The sequence below is a fragment of the Polyodon spathula genome, chromosome 37 (assembly GCF_017654505.1).
Source record: "Polyodon spathula isolate WHYD16114869_AA chromosome 37, ASM1765450v1, whole genome shotgun sequence".
Classification (NCBI taxonomy): domain Eukaryota; kingdom Metazoa; phylum Chordata; class Actinopteri; order Acipenseriformes; family Polyodontidae; genus Polyodon; species Polyodon spathula.
This window is the reverse complement of record NC_054570.1, coordinates 611,074-636,073: the sequence shown is the minus strand read 5'-3', so window position 1 is coordinate 636,073 and position 25,000 is coordinate 611,074. Positions and strand designations below refer to the sequence as shown.

Here is a 25,000-nt window from a genome sequence, read left to right as displayed (position 1 = left end):
TGCTCATCCAGGTACCTGTGCCAGCCCAAACCCTCTCCACCCCCCTCTCCATCCCCTCTGCAGACCCCTCTGTAACCGCCCTCTATTCCTCACTGCAATCCCTCAACTCCCCTTTATAACCCCTCTCCAACCCCCTCTCCACCCCCCTCTCCATCCCCTCTGCAGACCCTTCCAGTCCCTTCTACAACCCCCCTCTACACATTTGTTTTTGACTGAAATGATAAAATTGCAAAGTAGAAAAGTTTGTGTGTATGTGTGTGTGTGCGCGCACGTCCCAGGTGTACGAGGGGGAGAGAGCGATGACCAAGGACAACAACCTGCTGGGGAAGTTCGAGCTAACGGGGATCCCCCCAGCCCCCCGTGGGGTCCCCCAGATCGAGGTGACCTTTGACATCGACGCCAACGGCATCCTGAACGTGTTCGCAGTGGACAAGAGCACCGGCAAAGAGAACAAGATCACCATCACCAACGACAAGGGTGAACCTGCATCAGCACAACCCGTGCTTCACCACACCTCTCTGTGCTTTACAATGCTTCCCTATGCTTTACCAGACCTCTCTGCGCTTTACAATGCTTCCCTGTGCTTTACCACTCCTCTCTGTGCTTTACAATGCTTCCCTATGCTTCACCACACCTCTCTGTGCTTTACAATGCTTCCCTATGCTTTACCAGACCTCTCTGTGCTTTACAATGCTTCCCTGTGCTTTCCCACACCTCTCTGTGCTTTACAATGCTTCCCTATGCTTTACCAGACCTCTCTGTGCTTTACAATGCTTCCGTGCTTTACCAGACCTCTCTGTGCTTTACAATGCTTACCTGTGCTTCACCAGACCTCCCTATTCTTTGCAATACTTCCCCGTGCTTTACCATGCTTACACTGTGCTGTACTGCTATTTGCTCTTTCCTGTGGCACGCTTGTATAACAGAGAGAGTCCTGCTGGCTGGCAGTGCTGATAGTTTTGTTCTGCCGCAGGGCGTCTGAGCAAGGAAGACATCGAGCGGATGGTGCAGGAGGCGGATCAGTACAGGGCTGAGGACGAGATCCAGAGGGAGAAGGTGACTGCCAAGAACTCCCTGGAGTCGCTGGCCTTCAACATGAAGAGCACGGTGGAGGACGAGAAGCTGCAGGGCAAGATCAGCCCGGAGGACAAGCAGAAAATCATTGACAAGTGCAACGAGGTGATCAGCTGGCTGGACAGGAACCAGGTAGGAACGGGGAGCAGAAAGGTACTGATACACCGAGACAGGCAGGCAGACACTGCTGCACCTATACATTCAGGCAGACACACACTGCTACACATATACAGGCAGACAGGCAGGCCCCTCTGGGTCTCCTCAGACCCTGATATCCTCTCATGACTTGTGCTCTTGGGAATCATGAGTGCGGCGAGGCTTGATTTAAAAACACTGCTATATATGACGAATCTGGAGGGGTTCTCATACATATGAACACTGCTGCGCTGTGTGCTGTGTGCAGAGCTCACAAGGCTGTGACGAGTTTGCTGTCGTTCACAGATGGCTGAGAAGGACGAGTACGACCACCAGCAGAAGGAACTGGAGAAGCTGTGCAACCCCATCATCACCAAGCTGTACCAGGGAGGGGCTGCAGGGGGTGGCATGCCTGGGGGGGATGCCAGGGGGCTTCCCTGGGGAGGTCCTCTTCAGGGCCCACCATTGAGGAGGTGGACTAGAGTAGGAGCGAGAGTGGTCCCTCGGCCACTCCACTAAACAGCGGCTCAGCTTTTAAAGGGTGATTTACAGAGAGGCAGTAGAGAGCTCTCCCGACACACTGGGAGAGCTTCTCTTCCGAGCTGCAGTAAACATGTACGACTGCATTGCAGGCTTAGTCTTCCAGCGCATAGTATCTTGCAAAGAGATGTAACCAAAGACTCCTCAACACCCCCCCGCTTGTAGATTTGTTGATCCGCCCCTCCTGCTCTGCACTGGACCCTCAGCTAATGCACCATCCTTACACTGTTGCACTACTAAAATATCTTTGTGGATATAACTTGCTGTGATGCTAACTGGCTGCATCCTAGTTCATATTGTATTCTAGTAGCATTATTATTTGCACTTGCTATAAACTACACTATGTTTCAATATGAATCTCGCATTGTAACCCTGTACTGCCCTGTAACACCTGTGTGGGCAGCCTGGGATAAAGACATCTGCTTAATAAATAAATAATAATTTAAAAAAGATACAGAGCTTGAATTGTGTGCTTTTCTTCTTCAATGGGAATATCCAGACAGTGTATGGATGTATATATATATATAAACACATTGTTCTTGGTGCTCTTGTGAAGCTGTTGGTAAACATGATAAAGAAAGGAGTTCAGTGTGACTAGTTCAAGACAGGCAAGGTCATTGCAGGAAAAAATATCTTCTTAGAACAGACCCAACTGTTTCAAACCCCACGATCTGCTCCAGACCCTGTCGCTCTCAGAACTGTGCGCAGCGCTTCATGCTTTGTAACCCCGGAATCCTAAAGATTCTGTCTGTCACTTCGATTTCATGTTCACCCCGTTATGTAGAATCCTCTGATGGTTCCATTCATAACCTAAATGAAAGCAGGGTTCCAGAGAGAACGGAAGGACCCTGGTGACTCTGCCCAGGCGCATAGGAACCCCTTGCTCTTCACTGACACAGAGCGTGTTCCCTCCCTCCCCCAGCGCCAGTCGCCATCGCGTCATCCTGGGAGAGTAGGACATCTTCCAGCGCTGACCCATCCAGATGAAGACCATTGCCAGGGTAAGCTCACCCCGCTGGCTGCAGGGACAGACAGATAGACACCTCCATATATTATATATATCTATATATATATATATATATATATATATATATATATATAATATATATATCTATATCGTATATAAATATGTCTCAGAACACTTTCAATTACTGCTATGATGAGAGTATTGTTAATGCCGAGCTTCATGACACTGGGATAAGCTCTTCTCTGGATATGTGTGATGTGCGGAAGGCGGTCTCTTTGCAGCCAGCCCAGTCATTCTGTAGCAGGTCGCTCTGCCCCTCCTCACCCCCAGCTCCTGCAGACAGTACTGGGGCAACAAGACCTCCAACCTGATGATCTGGTCCTTCCAGAGCCTCCTCCTGCCAGGTAAACACACGTCACACGAATGACAATCACTCATTGTCTTGTTCTGCAGGACTGCAGAAAGAAAAACACGCATATACTCGAATTACATACAGAGCCAGGGAAGTCGGTAGTCGTATTAGTTTTGTGCCGCTGCTGTCTGGCAGCAGCGAAAATCAGCTGCTGTAGGGCAGTCAAAAAAAAAAAAAATCTTACAGGGAAGAACATCTGCCATCTTCCTAATTATTACTTCTTAATTATAACTAATTATTAGTTCTGTCAAATAAACAGATGTGTGCGTTTTTTTCTTCTTCTATAAAATGATCAGGAGCTAATGAAAGAAAGACTTCAGTTGAATCTTTGAACACGACGTCCGGCTGAATACAAAGCGATAATGAAAGGCTTTGGAAAGGCGTCTCTCTCGCAGGCAGGGCGAGGAATATTCAAAGCTTATCGACCGCCGCTAGACTGTGATTGAAATCATTTGTCGTTGGTTTTCAATGCACATTCTTCTGACTGTACAACGCTGAGGTCTGACATTAATAAAAACGAATACCAGATTATTATTATTATTATTATTATTTGTTCAGATGTAGTGATTTTACTTTTAAAGCACCACCAAATTGTTAATTAGCCCTTTTGAAATATTTTTTAAATTGACGTTAACACCACCAAAACACCTCGTGATATTTTAACTGGCGTATTCTACCTGGTTATACATATTTAAATGCATCTGAAACATGTTTCTCCTGGGCGTGAACTCATGGGAATGTTCCGAACGAAGAACTTTTAAACCAAAGAACTTTTAAAACCCGGCCCGCATCCCTCGAGAGAGAAGCAGAACTGCGGGATCATCGTGGAATCCACACGCCTCCTGCCTGTGACATCATCACTGACTGTAGTAACTCTACAGAGGGAGCTGAGGTCCGAAGAAAATACCCTTGTCTTGTGCAGCCTTTAACTGCACCGATCGATATAGGAGTGGACAGGATGTTGAGTTTTACAAGTGAGTATCTACGTGTGCTGACTGTCTGTCTGTCTTTATCTATCTATCTCTCTGTCTGTCTATCTGTCTATTTATTTATCTATCTATCTATCTTTCTTTCTTTCTTTCTTTCTTTCTTTCTTTCTTTCTTTCTTTCTTTCTTTCTGTCTAATAATAAGACACGCATGAGCTTGTTAGGAGTCTGCCACTGCTTTTCTAAAGACTCCTTTTCTGCAGCTCCAAATATCAGGGCTGGTAATCAGACTCCTATTGCACAGCAGTGTCACCCAGTCCAGGTTTTACTAGCAGCTTGATCAGCCCCCAGTGTGTCTAGCTAACAAGCTCAGATGTGTCTGATTATTAAACTCAAAGTAAAACCAGGACTGGATCACACTGCTCTGCAATGGGAGTCACCTCCGCCTCCCTTTCTTTATATTAGACCTTTCTGATTACACTGGAACTGTGTTACCTTCCCGTGTGTGTGTGTGTGTGTGTGATCACTGCCTTGAGTCTGAAACATCAGTGCAACCCACGCACAAACACACATACAAGAGACATACATAGATCAGACACACGCACATAGAAAACACGCATATGCATGCACACATGCGACAGACACTGATAAAATAAATATCGTCACAATTACATGATATCACAAACTGTAGGTACCCACTTAAAAGACACATTTATAATATATATATATATTAATGTGTGTGTGTGTGTACAGTTTCAAACGATAAACAGGAATGTGTTTTCATTTTTGTCTCCACTAGGTGGTGCTCTACAGAAGCAGTGTTGATAACCACGGGATCAGATATTGACCCATCTCTACAAACCCAGCAGAGCTGTACAGAATGGGACTCTTGTTCTGCATGGTGATATGAATCAGTGTGAAACAGTATCTAGCACTGAACCACTCAAACACCAGGCACTAACCACAGATACGAAACCCTCTCACTGCGACAGGCAGATAAACACCAGAGATATTATCGACACAGGTTTGACTCGATAGCCCACAAGCACATCACTGATCAGGAAGGGCTGGCAATAGAAAGCCCGGGTAAAGTGGATCTGAAGGGAATGATTGTTTGAGCTCTGGAGGGTTTCCAGGGTGTATCTCAGCTACACATGCAGCCTGTGGCTGTTCATGCAAGGGGACCCAGCTGCTGCTGTAACCGACGTGCATATTATCCTGATAAAGATTTGCCATAATACAACCACAGCAAAGCAAAGTGTATTCACAAAAAAACAGAGTGCTGTAGAGAGAGAGAACATTTTTTTTTTTAATCTGTAACATTTGGCTGATCAAATTCTTCTATTGTTACATTCCTTGTGATAACGTGAGTCGAGAAATAACCTTAAATCAGGGGTTAAAAAAATTATATTTCTACTCCCCTTTTCCCTTTTGTTTCTGTCATAAAATCATTTACCTGCTCAAGCGTGTATAATTTTTTTCTTACTGAAGGGTTGGCTATCAGGGATGTCTGAGATAAGCGAGGAGTCAGAGAGCTCCCCCTCCATGTCATCCGCGCTGTCCTCTCGCTTGCCCCCGAGAATCCGCTCCTCCGCAGCTCCCTCTGACTCCTCGACACCGGTCTCTGCCACAGCCGTCAGTATTTCATGTGGCTGAGATTCAGCTAGCGGAGAGTCTTGCACCGCGCCCGGCTCACCCTGCGCTGTGCTCTCTTCCTCCGCATTGGGAGGGACTGACGCCCCGTCTGGAGCCCGCAGTCTCTCTATCTGCACGGGTTCGGAGTTCTGCACTGTCTGCGCTCTGCCATCCGGCTCTGCAGCCTTCTGTTGAAATCTTTTCTTTTTCGCTACTACCTTGAACGGTTCTTCACCATTCTCAGTAGTAGCGGTATTATCCTCCGAACCCGTCAGTGACAGGCTGCGGCTGGGTCTCTTTGTGCGAGGCCGTGGTGTTGGTGGTTCTGCTCCGGTTTCCTTCTGGATCGCCCCCTCCTCGGTCAGCACGGGCTCGCTCTGCGGCTGCGGTGCAGGAGCCGACTCTTCCTCCCGCTCACCCCCAACACCCCCGACTTCCTCCCCGCCAGCATCGCCCTGATCCTGCCCTGTCTGCTCTAGCCTCCCTTCTCGGGCAGGCTTTCCTCTGGTTTGCCTGTTCTCCACAGTAAAAACACCTCATCATCTCCGAACTGACAAACACCACACAATTCGTCCCTTCTACATTAAAATTCCAGGCTACATTTACGACTTGACTTGGATCTTTTAGTAACACAAACGCCTGCCTTCTAAATGACATGACGTGCCTAACGCTGCTATTTTTGCAACCCAGCGGATTTCCCTCAATTGGGGACACAAGTTTACCATAACGAGCTAAATTCTTTTCTAATGGCTCATTTTTTAAAAACGGGGGCACATTAGAAATAATAACTTTCGTTACCGGGGTTACTAGAGGGGAAACCTGAACAAATTCACCTTTTACTCTAAAGCCTTCCTCTACCAGCTTGTTTACTAGCGACACCTCCACTACAAATATTACCAGCACTTTATTCATTCTTGACACTGACCTAATATTTTCAAACCCCACCACCTCTCCTACTGCCAGCAGACACTCCTCCACCGAAACCCCGGGGTCAGGCAGGCAACGGACCCCGTGTCGGCGGGTGAGAGCCCCCAGCCCTCCTGAATGAGACCCCATAACGGGATCTCCAAACACACACCACTAACCTATTAACAAACAAACACACACCACAAAAAGAACAACCAAGTAACTATAAAAAAACAAACAAATAAATAAATAAATAAATAAAGTTTAAAATTTCCTGGTCCTACCACACCGCCGTTCCACCTCTCTGCAAGCTCTTCCCACAATCTTCCACGAGGGAGAGAGTTGTATTGACAGAGAGACAAACAGTGCTGTAGAGAGAGAGAGAGAGTGAGCTGTACTGACAGAGAGACAGACAGAGTGCTGTATTGACAGATCGAGTGTTATATTGAGAGACAGCTTTACTGACAGAGAGAGAGAGAGAGAGAGAGAGAGAGAGAGAGAGAGAGAGAGAGAGAGAGAGAGAGAGAGAGAGAGAGAGTGAGAGAGTATTAACAGACAGACCGAATACCACTTCTCCACTCTCAACTGAAACTTCTGGGACTACAGCTAAGATTTCAACAACTACAAATTTTAGATCAAATTAAAAAAAAAAAAAAATTGAGGTAGGCTAACATTATTATTTATATTATTATTATAATTATTATTTCAATGATTATTAATGCTGAATATTATTATGTTTATTGTTGTTTTTATAGCTGTTTAATTGTGCCGGTATAAAAAGCAGGCACAGCGTTCAATGTAATAAAACTGCTGTTATCAGAATACCGTGTGCCATAATGCAAGACAACCTTTCTATTGTAATGCTAGAGCTGCTGCTAAACAAGATGATAACAATTTAGAGCTTTATTAACTGGTAAAAGCCAGCTTAACAAATGTGTGTTGACTGTTTGGTAATGGTTAGTTTATAGAAAGTGGCCGGTTTATTCATTTCTGGTTCAGTGTAGCCCCCCACCCCCAGTGGGGGGTGGTGGATTACGAAGAGTGAGGGTCAAAGCCCAGTCCATCGTGTCAGTAGCATGGATTTCAATTAATTTGTTTAAAAGGCATTTTAAAGACAACAGGACTAGTGCTTCATCAGTGTTACTGAAACTAGAAGAGACCAAGTCAAGGAAACCAGCATTTGGGCTTTAGTGCCTTCATCAGTGTACTATAGCTTCTTATATATATATATATATATATATATATATATATATATATATATATATATAATCCACTCCTAAGTACAGTAAGAGATGGGATGATGCTAGCATATTTTATTGCAATATAAAGCTGCAAGTCAATAACATCCACGTCACAGTCATGTTTGTATGAGGTAAAACATTATATAATGCAATATGATCAAACTGCATCAGGTACATGGCATATGAAATATCATCACTGTTTCTTTTGTATTAGGTTTGCAATCCTTCTCAGTCATTCTTATTGCGAATACGGTTTTGTCTTTTTCATATGTGACGTAGGTGAGATCAGCCATCTGTCTTCACAAGGCATTTTATTGTGTGCCTTTTAGTCGCATCTCTCAATGTAGCTCCGCTGCGTGTTAGACAACTGGGCTCCACAAACCCAGTAAGCGACGTGTCATTTCTTTTCAGTGAGATTCTGAAGATGTCTGACAATGGCACTGCCAGCGAGCCTGCGAACAATAGCGCCCTGCATGGTCTGCACGTGCTCTCCACGGTCCTGTACTCCCTCACCTTTCTCCTGGGCACCACGGGCAACGGCCTGGTCGTCTGGATCACCGGCTTCAAGATGAAGAAGACGGTCAACACCGTGTGGTTCCTCAACCTGGCCGTCGCCGACTTCGTCTTCACCGCTTTCCTGCCCCTCACCATCACCACCAACGCACTGGGATTCAGGTGGGTCTTTGGGGGCTTCGTGTGCAAGCTGAACTCGTGGGTCCTGGTCACGACGATGTACAGCAGTGTGTTCCTCCTCGCCGCCATCAGCCTGGACCGCTGCATCTCCGTGGTGGCAGCGGTTTGGGCACACAACTTCCGCACAGTCCAGAAGGCCTACCTCGCCTGCTTCCTTCTCTGGGCGGCCGCCGTCCTCATGAGCTCCCCCTATTTGGCTTTCCGTGACGTGGTCGAGAATCACAACGTGACGTACTGCGTCCTCCGGCGCCACAACTATTCATCCGAAGCCCTGTTGAGGGTGCACAAGACCCTGACCCTGGTGCGGTCCTTGTTTGCCTTTCTCTTCCCTTTCCTGGTCATCATCTCCTGCTACATCCTCATCGCGCAACGATACCGCGCCATGCAGCGGCAGCGCTCTTACAAACCGCTCCGAATCGTGGTTGCCGTCATTGTGACCTTTTTCGTTTGCTGGCTTCCATTTCACGTCCTCCAGCTCGTGGAACTGAGAGCCCATGAAACAAAAGACTATTTTCTGTGGATGCTGGTGGATTTCGGGATGCCCATCGCCACTGGCATGGCATTCTTCAACAGCTGCATGAACCCGATTCTCTACGTGTGCATGTGTCAGGACTTCCGGGAGAAGTTCAAGAAGTCCTTCCTGCTGGTGATTGAAAGCGCCTTCGTGGAGGAGGGGACTGTGTACTCCCTGAGCGCATCCCGGCGCTCCACAGTCCAGATGGAGTCCTTAGTTAACGGGAACAAACAGGACAGCACTGCAGGGTGATCCCGAAGCTGGAGATTGTGAACCACACCGAACACTGGACCATACCGAATAGATACAGATTTGCAGATCCCCTTTCAGTCACTGCTTTATGATTGTACCATGTTATGTTTCCAATCTGTATCTATTTTACAATGTGTGTATTTTTTTTTTTTTTTTTTCAGTTTTCACACAAACTGTTTTAAAATGTCTAAAATTCTACTAAAAATTTGTGACCAAAGGGGATATATTTGGAAACATTGCAGGAGTCCGTAGGTGAGCTTGGTTCAGAGCAAACAGGGTTTATTTTAAGTTACAACCTTATTACACCACTCTGCATCAGACCTGGAACTCAGGAACTACCATTAATTTTTTTTTTTTTTTAAATTGGTTGGTTTCTCGAACATGACTCATAAGATGTTAATATGACTGATTCCCCTCCAGAAATTTGCTGTCCTTAATAAGATATGTAAAATTGCAGCAGCGCCAAAAATATGCACATCCTGTGTATGAAACCCACAGTAACCATGGTGACAGAATGGGTTCCAATGCTTTTCATGCAGCTTGTTCGCACACTTTTCTTGTACTTCTTTTTGCACTGGTGCACAGCCAGGCCCTTTCTTATTCTATGCCTCGATTACTTTTTTTTTAATATTCTCTTGCAGAGGAGCTGATAATAAAGCAGTCTTTGTGAATTGAGGCAGACTGTGTGCTGGTTTTATTTCTTATGTGGCAACGTGGGTTACTCTAATGTGAAAAGGTTCAACCAGTGTGAAATATAGGTCAGCTGCGGGATTCATGCAGTCTTTATAAACATACTCTTAAATGCTGTCCATGCAAAGTGCAAGGGTGCTCGAAGCTACCCCTTCCACACCTGGTCTTTGGACCTAAACCCGATTCTGAAGTGTCGGATTGAATCAATTAAACCTCCATCCAGACCCTGAAGTCATTCCTCATCTCACTGTTCCTGTTAAACATACTTTCATGCACATCACTGGTTGTGTTTCTGCAGAGCTGAAAATGTTTTTTTCTCATTAAATTTTTTTTTTGATGTCTTGATCAATAACCCCATTTTGTTTTGCAGAGCTGCTTTCTGCAAGCGATGTTGCCACTTCCTTCCGACTCAAAACCCTCTTGGGTGGAAGCTGTAGCGTTGTTCTCCCCACACTTCTCAGCTTCAGGGGGCCAGGTTGACTGCGGTTTTCACACATGCAAGGTTGATATATATTATCGTGAATATAGCTGTGGAGCCAGATTTTATTTCTTTATATAAATACCTTGAATCTCATCATTCTTCCAAAACACAGTGACACAGATAAGTCAAATAAATCCACAAATTAATATGACACCGGAACTGTGTTGATAGACAATAATCCCAATGTTTCGCTCGCTGTGCCACCAGCTTCTACAGAGGAACACTGCAGCTTTTAACAAATCCTACGGGAAAGAATGAGCGCAGAGAAGCAGGGTTCATGTGTGGTAGCCAGTGCTGCTGCATTCCTCATCTTGTAACACCACGGAAGTGTTGAAACATTTGTTACCATTTCATGTTGTTTGTGTCCTAAGCAGCAAATAACTGTAGAACTTTAAATCTAGCTCCATTGGCTATGAAGCTAAACCAATACTTTGTAGCCAGTATCAATATATTTATTATTTCTCAATGTAAATGCTCTACATGCTCATTTTCTTTTTTTTTTTGTTTGTTTTACAAACACCACTCACTACCCAGCACTCAGATAACAAGCTCATTATTATTAGTAGTCTGAGTGTAGTCGTATTGTTGTTGCAAACTGTACATAACCAGTAGACTATAAATACAGAACCTGCTTCAATATGTTACTTGGTTGTTAAATGGGATTCATTTATCCACAGAAATACTTTATACTCCCCCCCCCCCCCCCCCCCCCCCACCCCCTCCCCCCCCCCCCCCCCCCCCCCCACCCCCCCCCCCCCCCCCCCCCCCCCACCCCCAACCCCCTGCTGCTTTCCAAATTCCTGTTGTTTTTAAAAGGGTTGCTGCCCAGTGCTTAAAAGTACATGTGTGAACTCTCCCATTGTTGAACAGAGGTGATCCCTGCTGTATTTGCTCAGATCAAACCGGTTCTTTGAATGAGGAAATAAAAACCTGTCTTATGAAATGCACTCCACTTCCCTGCATTATTTTTAGAGTTTATTTGTTTTGTATTGTTTTGAGCAGCAGTTTTTATTCTGTAATTATTTTTCCAATATGGGACACACATATTAGCCAAACCGCAGCTTTACGAAGATGTGCACCTCGTACAAAATACACATTACACCTGATGGGTCAATAACCGCGCCTCGTGAGACAGCTTCTTGTTACTGTGAATTAGGCCAAATCTTTGCTAAGGGTGTTCGTATAAAAAAAGCCTGATGGCTTCATAGTCATAGTGTCCCGGCTTGTCTTCAAAGAATCATATATTTCTGCAACAAGTCGTTTTCTGAGAACAGCAGGAATACAGAAGGCTGCCGTGCCAAAGCACTTGCCAGAATAAAACTGGCTTCCCTTTCTTTCTCGTTTTGTTATACTGGTATAGACACAGGACATGTGAGTTTGCGTTATCTGAAAGATGAGGTACAGGCAAAAAACAAGTTATGCTTTTACACTGACCACAAACTCCAGATTTCATAGAGCGCGGACAGCAATCTGCACACGATGCACACGTTGACATTTCAAGCAGCAGTTATTTGAATGGTGGATTATTTGCTGTTGTTTGAAGCCTCTAAATATTCAAAACAAACTTTTAAAAGGGAAAAAATCCACCTTCAAAAGGAGAACAAGATATAAACAGGAAGCACATTTCCGGAGTTGAAAAGTCCCCCCTCAGCTGTTCACAGAATTCACTGTGGCTGGCACGGGCCAGAGCCAACCTGATTATGTTCAGATAAAAAGAAACACACACGATATGTTAAACACATCACCTGCCATAGATATGAACAGTAAGATGCAATGCAAATCTACAGGCACGCTCTCTACAGCTGTGACTAAAAATTTTGCAGCATCACCCTATAGAATGAACTAATGTCACAGAGTCGAATGAAACCTGCTGAATAATGTTATGCTAGCAAACAATTACAAACGGCCGCTTTGTGGTTTTCCATATACTTCACAAACACTTTAATACATGATGTTAAATAAAATATCTAAATAATGTTCAGATAGTTTTTTTTTGTGTGTGTCTCAATCCTAAAATTCTCTGGAATGCTTCTGGGCCTTAGCTGCACAGCAATCGGATAGGGGAGCATCTGATGATATATGATGCACACATCGGGAAACAAAGAGAAATTCAAATAATAATCAAACCAACAAAAGAAACATAACTTAACAATTACAGATAAGGAGTTGGTTTGATCACGAGCATATTGATATTACTCAATAACTGTGTGGACAAGGCAGAGAACCAATTAACATACCAACGCTATCTATTCCTTTTATTCACACTAAACCGTACACCATTTTAAAAGGCAACTGTGACAATAACAACAACAAAACACAGGTATTTACTGCAAAGCTGTCATCCGTGGAAGCTGGTTCTTGAGTGTTCTTTGTATTTTTATTTATTTATTTTATTGTGCTTCCTTGTAAAATACAGTAAGGATAGGACAGCTGAGGAAGAGTCCGGTCAGTCTGTAAAGACACCACGAGCTGTGGGTGTAGCCAGTCATGAATATTGCTTAATATTAGATCAGTTACTGCTTTGACTAACCAAGTACCACTATTTAGATGCTTCAAGGCTCGCTTCAGGTTCAAGTGCTGGCAGGAACGTTTTGGGTACAAAACAAATTCTGATTTTAAGATGAAATATATGAATGCACAACTTTAAAAACGTGAGTAAATCACTGCACACTGAGAGCAGAACCGAAGCACAAGCTCAGTGATTTTTTACCACAGCCAGATAATCCACTGCACACCACCAAAGGATCTTCAGGGACGGAGAGGTTATGACTGGTGACGCAGAAACAACTAAATCAAACTAAAATCAGCTACAAAAAAAAAAAAAAAAGCTGAGAACATTCATGGTTGATAAAGCAGTGAGAACAGCGAGCTCACCAGCGGGCGCGCTCCCCTCTGTGCAGACAGGCTCAGCTGGGAGAGCCCGCAGGCCAGCCGGCCGGCTCCACAGAGGAGTCACTGTCGCTCGTTCATGTCTTTCAGGATTTTCATACTCTCAGAATAACGCAGCTGGTTCTTGTTGGATGAGTCCTTCCACCTGAAACAAACACAGGTGTGAGAGAGAGACAGAGCGCGAGAGACACACCTAGTAACTGATGCAGGCACTAGCAGAAATGTTTGTCTCCTTGTGTTTTCTGGAGCTGTGGATGATAGAAGGTGCCCATGAATATATTTTGTCCCATTATATTTTACAACACCATGTAGCTACATATATCTACGAGACTGAACTAAAGAGTGTGATAAAAAGGTACTAAAATGAATTTGCTGTGTGACTTTTTTGATCTCAGACAAAGCGTTTATGAAATAGCATTATGAAATGAGAGACAGCTGGTGTTTACAACGGCGCGTTCTTCTCGCTGTGCTCTGTGCAATACTGGGTTGGTGTTTGAATCACTACACAGCAAAACACCACTGTGTTTCCAAAATATTCAGATCTGAAGCCATGGAAGAAAACACACGCCAGTAAATGATGTTTTCACATGAGCACTCCCTTCATACCCACCTCTGCCTGATCTTCTTCCAGCGCTGCATGTGGCTGCACAGCAGAACAGAGGGAGCCGGCGAGGACTCGGAGGTCTGGAACACAACACTGAACACTGAGCGCTGAACCTTTCAAATCCACACATCAATTCACCTTGCTCAACTAGCAACAGCAGACCGCTACACCAATGAGATACCCTTATTTGTATAATTATGCCCAATTTAACATTTGTATGAATTACATTTTTTTTTTTTTAAACTGTTGCTGTGAACTCTGTTGGGTTGGAGAAGTTGCCTTGCTAAGCTGTGACCTTGCTGCCTTGTAACAGTGCAGTGGAGAGCAGTGTGTGTGAGTGATGTCATTGCTTCACTGTGCTCGCTGGCTTACTGTGTTCAGGAGAGGTGTCTCAGTGAAGGGCAGTGGAGGCGGGATGCGCAGGTTCACTGGTTCCCCAGAGGAGTTCACGGAGCAGGAGGTGGGGGCAGGCATCCGGTAGACATTCCGAGCTTTTGGATTCAGCAGGTCGGACACCTGCGCGGCAGCAGACATGCACACACAGACCACAGCGTTACACGCACGTCTGCACAGGCAGCTCGCTGGAGATGCTATCGAGGGTTTTAGAGCCCACGACCCAAGTGCATTAGTTTTAATGTTATTTTACTTGGTTGTTACACGGTAAGCTATTTGGAAAAATACATGGCTGCATATAAAATAAAAAAAGAAACAAGCTTTTTAACTTCTGTTCAGCATCCTGTCCTAGCACAGGACATACATATGCTAAAAGCAAATGGGTTATTTGCTAGTTTATTTTAATGTAACACTAGGTTTTGCATCCTGCCCTGCTTTCACTCTAATTTGTTATTGCTTCTCCTATGAGGAAACCTCCCTAAAGCTGAAGGAACAGAAAGCCACTTTGTGTCTTGGAACTGGGTTTCAGGAGACTCGGTTTCAGGCTACTGCATGACACACCAGTGGAGACTTGGGGTCTCATACCCACAGGTCTCCCGCTGGTCTGCTGGACCCAGGTTTCAAGCGGCTGGGTGTTCCCTGCGCTCCAGGGCAGTGCTGGTACCTCCTCCTCGACGAGTCCCGCAGGGCTGGGGGAGCGCGCTCGCTCCCTCACCGAGGGGCTGTTCCTCATCCAGGCCCGGCAGATGGGGTAGAGCGGCGTGCCATCGCTGAACTGCGCCAGGTCCACGCTACGGTCGAACAGCTTGATGATGTAGGCATCTGGATCGGAGACAGACACACAAAACAGCAGCGAACTTTAAAAATAAATAAATAAATTCCGGACAAAGCTGCCTGATGTTTCAAGGGTGTTTTGAGCAGTCTAAGAAGTTTATTATTTTCAAAATGTCTTTTTTATCTCCTGTATAACATTTCCCTCCTAATTACGCATTCTGTGATACTTTGGGTGTTTTGTTTTGTTCAACGCAAGGTAACACTTATACAAGACATTTGACAGAAGCACAGAAAAAAGGGTTTCAACAGAAAGTCTTTCTCAACGCCCTAATAAAATGGCGTGTCGAACGTTCCTGTGTGAAACGCCTGCTTTGCTCAGGGTTCACTGCAAGCATCCTTACTCGGCTTGTGCTGGCTGCCTTCTGCCATGCCATCGTCCATCTCCTTGCGTTTCTTCCTGCGATGGTGGGGGAACCTAGCAGAAGGGCTGCCGACAGAGAAGCACACGGACAGGCGGTTTACATCCAGGAGCCGAACCACGGCCTCGTGAAGCAATCGCCCTGCCAACCTGTAACCTTTTCAGGGCTCTTGAGAAGAGGTCTCCTCATTTTACGGTCTAACGAGCTAATGATGTGGGGATAGCTCGTGAAAAATATCAATTACTCAGATTAACAGTGTAACTAATTTATAAAAAAAATATATATAAAAAAATTATAATTAAAGTTATAATCTGGCGAGATGGCATTTGTACTGCATTTTAATGAAGTGGTCAAGATCAAGTTAGACCACCTGCCAATGCCTTCTTCTGCCTGGTGCATAACCCTGAAGCGTGTGGGGAGTTTTTCTTCACCCCACAGCAGTTCAAAGCTTCACTGGTCATCACTGCATGGACTGACTAATTCAAATCGCATTCGAAATCCAGCAGCCAGGTGGACTAGCTTACCGCTTTCCAGACGAAGTAGGAGAAAGATCCCTGGAGAGCAAAACAAAAAAGAGAAGAGGTTATATAACTGTCTACTAATAGCAGGACTCACAACAGCAGCGACACCGACTCCAGTTTACAAGCAGAAGGGTGCATCTGAGTGCTGTGCAGTTGACACATGTCCTGTTAGTGATGACGGTAGTTCAAGCTGGGGTTTCTATATTTGCTAAGACTCAGTTTCCAGAAATAGCAATAATATAACAATGAAAATACAAAAGAACTGGATGAGAGATAACCACAACCAGAAACCGAGTAATAATAATAATAATAATAATAATAATAATAATAATAATAATAATAATAATACCTATGAACCACCACACTTAGACGTCGGTGAAGGGGTCTGCAGGAGGAGGCAGCTTCCTCCTCCGTCTGGTCCCTGATATTAATATTATTAATTATGTATTAGTCATAATAATAATAATAATAATAATAATAAAGGATTAGTGAACAAGATTTTAACATCAAATCTGTTATTAGCAGCATTATCGCCGGTCCCTTTAAAATCTTAGCACTTATTTTTTGGAATAAATTGAAGGAATCAAATACGCCACACAGCCCTTCTGCACTGGCAGTGACTGGATTAGAGTAGCGATGCGCTTGTGGGGTGTTCTGCTTATCCATATCAGATATTTATATCCGTATCAGCCCTGTACTCGCCTCTCACTGTCACTCTTCTCCACCAGACACTGCAGGACAGCATCCAGCCGGTTTCGAGCGCTTACTGCTTCCAGATCTACGAAGAAACAAACACCACAGAGCTTACAGAGAAACCAGACCCGTCCTGCAACCATGCACAAGATTCAGACTCCCTGGAAACCAGGGAAGAATTATCAGTAACAACAACATACCCTGAAACAGGGTGAAGCTGCCATTTACAATGTGCTGGCAATCGGGTTTCTAATGAAGGAACTGAGAGACACCCAGACAGGTGCCTTCCTGAAGTACCCCGGGCTGTTCATCTCTTAACCCTACCGGCCCTCTCTCACACCCTCACCACTGAGAACTGAGGTCAGGGAAGGGGGGCCAGAAGATTTGCGTTTCATAAACAATATTGTTTTGATTTCATTTACTTGTTGAGATTTTTTATTTTATTTTTATTTTTTAAAAAGAGATGAAACAAAACTGCTTTATGATTTTTTCCCCCTGAACAGTCACTGATCGCTTTCACCCGTGTCTTGCTTGCATTACTATGCACAGAGTCGTTTAAGCAGAGACTATCAGATCCTTCAAGAACAGACTGGATAGTGTCTTGAACAATATTGTAAAACCCTCTCTGTGACCACAATAAGACCTTTAGCAAGCTGTCTGGAGGAAGGTCTGTTTAGCCAAGGATTCGGTTTCATTTCCCCCAGTGATCTGGTTCAGGGTTTTTTGTTTTTTCCTCTCCTGACTGCAAACGGACCACGCTTGCATCAAAGCGAGCGAGCACAGGTGGGCCGAAATGGCATTTTCTCGTTCTCATGTTCTTCTAGTAATGTGCAGGTGCGTGTTTTCAGCTGTGTAAAGAGTTTACACGCCTCTGCCCGATTGCTTTTGAATAATGATGTTCACAAAGAATCGACTGTTACGCACAATATTCAAAGAGGAAATTGCTTGCTTTGAGTGGAAAACGATCAGATTTTTGTTTCGTTATTAAATTCTCTCGATGCTGTCTAGCTGCACAGTTGTGTGAAGTCATGGTAGTTCAGAAAGCCCCACACCCAGGATGACGTGGTTACAGTATCTCTTCTGCACAGGATGCCTCTCTGCCTAACTCTCACCCTCTACAAAGAGGAATTAACCAAGAGGAACCAACTGACGAAAAAGGAAATCTGGCTTGTTACAAAAAAAGTTGCAGCACAAGGTTTGTTTAAGTTCGTTTTGTTGTGGTTTATCTTACCTGGCTTTTCTGTTTTAATTTTCACTTGCAGCATTGTGACTCTAACTTGTCCTCAAACTGTAAATAAGAAAAACATAATGTAAATTGATATATAATATATATATATTATATATATATTATATATATATATACGCACCCCCCACTATTATATATATATATATACACACACACACACACACACACACACACACACATACTATATATATATATATATATATATATATATATATATATATATCTATATCTATATATAGATATCTATATAATGAGAGAGGGAGATACATAATCTGTGCATATTATTATAGTTCATATAATAATAGTATAATGTGCAAATGGCTAGAAATTAACCCTACAGGTGTTATCTGCATCTTCTCTGCAAAGTTCACAAACTTTAGCTCATATTAACTAACAACCGGGGTGAAGCATGCAATATAACAATACAGTAATATGAGGGTTATCTTGTCAAATAGTTTGTTTCAATGGTTACTGTCCAGCCCGGCTAGTTTAAATCCATGAAAACGCAGAGTTTGTGTTTCACTGAAATCTTGTAGTTGCTCAATAATGAAACGGCGCTGACCCAAAGCGTCTGCGCGGCGATTAAGCTTCATATATATTTATATAATATTAATAACACATTTGTGGGTTAAACAGTTTGAAACAAAGTTTAATCCTAAAAAATTTAATTGCTGATTATTCTATGTTCCGTATTAGTATTATTATTATTATTATTACAGTAAGCGCACAGACAAGCAAATTAATCATAAATACGCATTTACTGACCCCAGCGATCATCAGACTCTTTGACAGTATTATTCTGGTGTTTGTATGATAAAGATAAATTAAATCTTAGAGAAATTACCGATAAAAAAAAACAAAAAAAACCAGCTTAATAAACCCTCGTCGTTTGTTTACATTCACCAGCTCCGGTAACGGACTTTCCTCTTCCGCGCGCTGCATAAAAACCTCTCTCTCATTGGTCAGTTCCGAGGACCGCCTCTTCTTCTCGTTGGTGGAAAGCGCCGTCACTCCGCTACACTACTCAAATCCGATTGGCGAGCGGACGGGTCGACTACAATTCACCAAAGGGCGCCGCTGCTGCCCCATGGGAAATGTAGTTTTTTAGTCTCCTTTCGGTTGCCTGGTGACGAGTTGATCCCCCGGCAGGGCGCGCGGTTCAGTTTCAGTTGGACGTAGAAAGACAGGAAGAATATTCTGTGCACGTAAGTATGCTAAAATTATTAACGAATTTAATTGATTCGGTAATTAGAGGGATGCCTTGCATATTAAAAAGCTATGCTATTGTATTTGAATCCACGGGGGAATGCGGTAAATTACATTGCAATGTCAGAAGGTGATCTCTTACTGGCTTCTGTGCAAATTAAACGACATTAAACGAGTCGATAAAGGTTTAATTTGTCGTGTATTAATATTGCAGCGCGAGCCACTTGTAATTAAAATGACAACAAACGGAGACAAAACATGATTTATATGTATTTTTAAACCTAAAGTTTTATGGAGACGGCGTAAAGATAATTAAAACGCAGCCCTTGTTTGGGTTCTTAAGTGTTTTAGCTTGTATTTTCCCAGGCGGTCCTGAGAGTCGTTATCCTGACTGTAATTAAACCCGGACCGCGATCGGGACAGAGGGCAAGGTGGTCGCTGGGAGACACTCAGCCCACTGCCGTGTAACCAGCCTTCAGCGAGAGAGCCATGAAATCCAGGTAGGAATCGGAGCTGACTGGCTGCTTGTAGAGGTTTCCCACAGCGAATTTATTGCAAAGTGTGATAAAGCACAGTGAAAGCACGGTCAAGTTTCTCATAGTGAAAGCATATTAAATCATCGGGAAGCAATGTGTAAAACACACATAAGCTACATTTGTTAAATAACTTGGTGTTCCTGTCCTCTCCCTGGCCAGCGCCTTGTTCTCCAATCAGAACCCGTTTCCAGCAGTGCCGGGAGGCTCCAGGAAGCACTACCACCCTTCCCGGGAGACGAGGGTGCCCAGGCAGCAGCAGCGACAGGCGGTGAGGGCTCCCCCTGGGCATCCTGCTGCTTTCATCAGGGTTGATGAGGAGTACTCCATTATTTGCGGGCGCACCTCCCTCCGCCCCCCAGATGCTGCATCGCTTTTCAACTGTTTTGACAGCCAGCTGTGTCGGAGATGATAATCTTCCTGGTTAATCCCTCCTGGTTAAAACTTCTCATGGTTTCCTTAGACGTGTAACAGCAGGTCTATGTGATTTAATACTGGACTGCAGGATGTGATCTTAGCATTGCTATAGATGCAAGGAAGCAGAAAAATTACAACATGCATACATATATACATGCATTGGGCTATAATCCCATGAACTGAATTGTATAGTAATATGTTAACTTTTTTCAGGGTTGGAAGTAAGACTAACTGCACTGGAGTCTTATTCCCATCCCTGCTCTATCTCCCCCTCCCTTCAGATCCTGAGCCCCCTGCGGATCCAGAAGTCCCCCTCTTCCCCCTCCAGCCCCCAGCAGCCCCTGAGCCCGGCCGACGCCAGCTTCCTGGCCGCTGCAGACCTGCTGCTGCAGGGGAGGCAGGTCCCGGACCACCAGGCCAGCTTTGACGAGTCCTGGCCCTCCACCGAGCACAGCTCCCAGGGATCGGACACCACTGGGTCCCCTGAAAGCACTGCAGCACCGCGGGCAGCCCTGGCAGGAAAGCCCCAGGCTACAGACATGAAAGCTGGGGCTCATGATGAGTCAGTGCTGGCCAGGTAAATATGTTTATTATTATTATTATTATTATTACCTTTTGAAGTATATAAAGTCGCCTAGCTTTCTTAGCATGCACATCAAGCCCCCGTCCTTGCTGAAATGCTGCCGCAGTGCCAGTTTGCATTAGCACTGTGATTTGAGCACAACACTTCGGGCAAATATTGGAATAGAAATGTTTACAAGCTGTCCTTTAATACTGCCGTAAAAGTGACTTGTCTCAAAGTGGATTGAATCCTTGAAATGCGTCTTTATTGCTTCTTCATAGGCCTGATCTGGGCTTCAACCCTTCAGACACAGCGGTGTTTGACCCTCGGCCCCCCGGCTCCCCCTGCTGCCTCTTTCTTCGCTCACTCTCTGCGGTTTGGATTTGCAGGTACATCGAGCGCTTCCGTCACGGGCGTCCCCAGAGCCGCGAGGACCGCGAACGCAGGGCTGCGATTGGTGGAGAGGGAAGAGCGTTCTGGTGGCTGGAGACCTCCCCTCCCTCCAGCTCCACTCCCACACACGACCCCAGGGAAGGTGTGCCATTTTATTACACTGCTGCTCTGTCGGTGGGCTGGGTGTGTGGCCAAGGGGAGATTTGCAGCCCTCTTTAAAAACTCCTCAGATAGCAACACCCGAACCAGCGATGGTAATAAGACTCCCATTGCACAGCAGTCTGATCCCCTGATGCATTCTCTGCAGCTCAGGCTCTTTGCACTTTACTGATTCCCTCCTCCCTCTGCAGGTCCTGCTCCCGTGCGAAGGACGGGCTGCTCTCCGCTCCAGTCTCCCCCCTCTTGTTCCAGATCTGCTCTGGGAGACACAGGGCTGAGCTCCCCGGTGAGTCCTCCCTGTACAATACACAGAGGAAGGAAGCACCAGGAACGCTGTAGTCATTCCAGGAATGAGACCCGATCAAATATAAACCATAGTGGAACATAACTATTAAATTAAACTATTTATTAATGTTTTAAAGTGACTTTTCTATGCTAACTGATTGCATCTGCAACGGCACTCCTGTCCCTCTGAAACTGAGACACGTGCCGAGTCGACTCAGTTTCTGGGGTCTCCTGTCGCTGTGATCTTCCACTAGCTGAGTGTTCAGTGCTTCCCCTAAAGAAAGTATGTTTGTGGATGGATGCATGCATGTATGTATGTGTGTAGATGGCTGGATAGATGGATGTGTGTGTGTGTGGGATGGATGGATAGATGGATGGCTGGTTGAAGGCTGTTTTTCACCTCTTTGGGGGGTGTGTGTGTGTGTGGATGGCTGGTTGAAGGGTGTTTTTCACCTCTTCATTGTGTTTGTTAAGGAGCGCTCCGATGTTTCCCGCTCTGATCCTGGGGATCCTGAGATATTCCAGCTGCAGGAAAAGGCCCAGCGCTTGGTGCAAAGAAGGTAGGGGAGTGTTTGCTTCTGGGAGTAAAAGAGAAAGTAAAGCCATCTCTAAGGACATCCTCACCTGGCTGTGGCTGTGTCTGCTCTCTCCACAGTGAGTCCTCGCTCAGCGGCAGCTCCGCCCCAGTGAGTTCAGAGGGTGTGGGATCGTCCAGCCTCTCCTCCCCAGTCAGCGCAGATGAGCCAGTCCGTGGGCCTAGGGTTCCCAGTCTCATCGAACCTACCACAGGTAACCCCAGGTGGAGGTGAAGGAGCTTGTGCATAGAGCTCCTATCTCTAAGTTTCATCAGTATCAGGGTCTAATGCTGTATATTATAGAGACATTTCAGAGTGCTGGATCGCATCACTATCAGGGGCTTCTATATACTCTATATTTGTGCCCGTACTGATGCCTCAGTCCTGTGATTGCAGGTGCTTTGAGTGCCGCTCGGCTGCCCCGTCTCTCTTTGTCCCGCGCGCGGCCGGAGGAGGATATCCTGTTCCAGTGGCGTCTGCGCAGAAAGATGGAGCTGGCCAGGGAGCCGCCTCCCCTGCTGCTGCCCAGGAGAGGGTCCCACCCTCCCACCGCCAGGCTCCCTCGCTGGGTAAGCAGCCCCCAGAGCGCCACGGTTCTCTCTGCTTGTCAGATCTTGTGCGTGTTGATTGACAGCTGTGTGATGCCGTCTAGCAGTAGGATTCCAGGGCTGGAAATAAGACTTTTGATCTCTGATTCTCTTCTGCTGAAAGGAGGAAGAAGACAACGAAGATGCCGGCCCGCCTCGCAGGCTCCCCCCCGGGCTGGATGAGGTGACCCCAGAGAGCCGGAGAGGAAGAGCAGCCCCGCATCGCCCATGCTTCCCCGTGGCCAGCCCTTCACTGTGCGAAGGCAGCAGCCAGGGAGAGAGACGGACCGCTGTCCCTCCTCACCTCCACCTGCAGTGTGACGTGCTGCCCTGCACACACCACGAGGCAGGGGCCTCGGGCAGCAGAGAGCAGCCTGGAGAGAGGGACTGGACCCCCTACCCCAGCGAGGAGGCAAGCTCCTTGGAAACAAACTGTCTAAGCACCTCTGAGGATCCCCCCTCCTCTGATTCCCAACCCCCCCAGCAAAGGCAAGCGACAAGCGCAGAGTCCAGGAGCAAGGAGAGGGAGCGAGAGGCATCGGTCTGGACTGCTGGAGGGAGCGAGGGAATCGCCTGCAAGAAACAGCCCAAGAAGGGAGAAGGGAGGGAGAGCAGCGGCGGAGCAGCCAGCAGGGAGACCAGGATCAGGACCAAGGCTTTGGGGTCTGCCCGGGAACTGTCCAGGGGGAAAAGTGGGCAGAAGGGCAGGCTGAAGGAGGGGAGGAAGGGAGAGGAGGCCGCCCCACCGTCTCCCATTCAAAGCGTTTTGGGACAGGTGAGCGTTATTTACAGTGGGCTGGAATGCTTCAATGCAGGAGAGGCGCTCTCTTTAAAAGCAGTAGTTTGCGACTTGGTTTTTATTTTTCACAAGGTGTCAGCTTTTGCCACAATAAGACGGAAAAGCTTTTTTTTTCTTCAGTTTTATGCATTCTTATTTGTTTCATCACCTCAATATGAAATAGTTTTTGTTTCTGATAATCCTTCAGGTCGTTTCAGAGAGACTCTTCTCCCCTTCTCCGTCGCCCCCTCCGAAACCCCTGGACCTCCCCCGAAGAGGCGTCCCGTACCGTAGCACCCCCCCTCGGCTTCTCCCAGAGCCCCCCACCACCCCGGGGCCATCGCGCAGCGCGTCGGGAAGTCTGGCGGAGGTCCATTTTATTCTGACTTAGGGAGACTGACGAATGTACGTACAAACGTGTCCAAAGTTTATGACTTCTGACACTCCTGTGAGGGACACTTTAGTGTGGACTAATCAGTCAGTCGTGCGATATACTACACGAAGGATGGGCTTCCTACTGTTTTGACACGTCAGCAAAATGTACAAATTGAGCACAGACTCCAAACTATTGTCCCAGATTCAACAAGGTCTAAAGGACTGCCTTTGACGGACAAACTTCTGCCCTGGGGTTAACGAATCGTCCAAGAGAGACCGTCGTACTCTCTACCTAGCCTCAGTCAGAGACCATTCACCGGAGGAAAGGGGCGAACGTATGCCTTATCGCGATGAATATCACTACGGAGGGGGGTACCACATTAATATATACAAATATCAAAAACGAACTTGTGATATGCTTTACACCATCTCTTTAAGCTTTACAGTGACTGTCAATCCTGCTGGACGCTATTATAAGGCTAAGCCCCTTTGAGTTAACTGTATCAGACCCCAAGTCTCCCCTGGCGGGCTGTGCAGCGGACTGAAACCCAGCGAGGGGAATCTGCAGCTGTAAAGCTGCGCGGACACAAAGCCACGATGTGGCTGGGAACGTGGCTTTAGGAGACCAGACTGAAAGTGGCTTATTGTTCCCTGAACCTTATCCGTCTCTGTTTGATTTCTTTGCAGTGAGGTTGGTGTGAGGATGGAGGAGCAGCAGGACGAGTGAAGGAGACGTCATTCTCATAGAGAGAAGATATTATAGAGTGAAGGAGACGTCATTCTCAGAGAGTGAGGATATTATAATGTCCTTGTACAAGCTGATTCCACTCCACTACTGAGCGGTCTGAAAATCAGCCTGCATCTCACACAGCACCCTGCACTAGGTTTGTTATAATGTACAGTTTAAATACAAGTAAACAGTGCAGCTCATTTTAAAGTTTTGTCATTTCTGATACAAAGACACTTCAGAAGGCCGGGCCGCATAAAAATCAGGGTCTAATACATATTAATGCTGGAGGAAGACATGCCTGCTCTAGTAGAGGTTGTGATTTGCATTAAATCCTATGTTTCATTTTTATTTATGGTTAATAAAACATTTTGTGTAAGGGGTGGCTTCATGTTGA

The 25,000-nt window shown here is 45.8% G+C and overlaps 3 protein-coding genes and 1 pseudogene across 3 annotated transcripts; 3 read left to right on the top strand and 1 right to left on the bottom strand.

Moving 5' to 3' along the window:
* The first annotated feature begins 6 nt into the window (after positions 1-6).
* Positions 7-2,201, top strand: LOC121304132 (annotated as a pseudogene).
* A 4,933-nt stretch (positions 2,202-7,134) lies between these two features.
* LOC121304126 (chemokine-like receptor 1) lies at positions 7,135-9,971 on the top strand. Its single transcript, XM_041235088.1, has 2 exons — positions 7,135-7,258; positions 8,249-9,971. The coding sequence occupies exon 2, from the start codon at positions 8,262-8,264 to the stop codon at positions 9,294-9,296; it is 1,035 nt and encodes a 344-aa protein (XP_041091022.1). The 5' UTR covers positions 7,135-7,258; positions 8,249-8,261; the 3' UTR covers positions 9,297-9,971.
* A 2,733-nt stretch (positions 9,972-12,704) lies between these two features.
* Positions 12,705-18,907, bottom strand: lin37 (lin-37 DREAM MuvB core complex component). The gene is given in 9 exon segments (XM_041235596.1): positions 12,705-13,501; positions 13,967-14,040; positions 14,333-14,476; positions 15,018-15,175; positions 15,529-15,614; positions 16,071-16,144; positions 16,766-16,845; positions 17,992-18,048; positions 18,772-18,907. Coding segments are annotated over 8 exon segments (732 nt in total). The 5' UTR covers positions 18,026-18,048; positions 18,772-18,907; the 3' UTR covers positions 12,705-13,419.
* Positions 18,908-19,031: 124 nt separating this feature from the next.
* On the top strand, positions 19,032-23,892 carry proser3 (proline and serine rich 3). Its single transcript, XM_041235113.1, has 11 exons — positions 19,032-19,211; positions 19,579-19,712; positions 19,908-20,016; positions 20,444-20,739; positions 21,114-21,259; positions 21,468-21,562; positions 22,036-22,121; positions 22,217-22,350; positions 22,533-22,705; positions 22,848-23,498; positions 23,710-23,892. The coding sequence occupies exons 2-11, from the start codon at positions 19,702-19,704 to the stop codon at positions 23,890-23,892; spliced, it is 1,884 nt and encodes a 627-aa protein (XP_041091047.1). The 5' UTR covers positions 19,032-19,211; positions 19,579-19,701.
* The last annotated feature ends 1,108 nt before the right edge of the window (positions 23,893-25,000 follow it).

Coding starts and splice junctions, on each gene's coding strand:
- proser3 (XM_041235113.1), top strand. Junction 21,260..21,467: donor CACACACGACCCCAGGGAAG/GTGTGCCATTTT, acceptor CTCCCTCTGCAG/GTCCTGCTCCCGTGCGAAGG. Junction 23,499..23,709: donor TTCAAAGCGTTTTGGGACAG/GTGAGCGTTATT, acceptor ATAATCCTTCAG/GTCGTTTCAGAGAGACTCTT.
- LOC121304126 (XM_041235088.1), top strand. CDS start 8,262: ATGTCTGACAATGGCACTGCCAGCGAGCCTGCGAACAATAGCGCCCTG.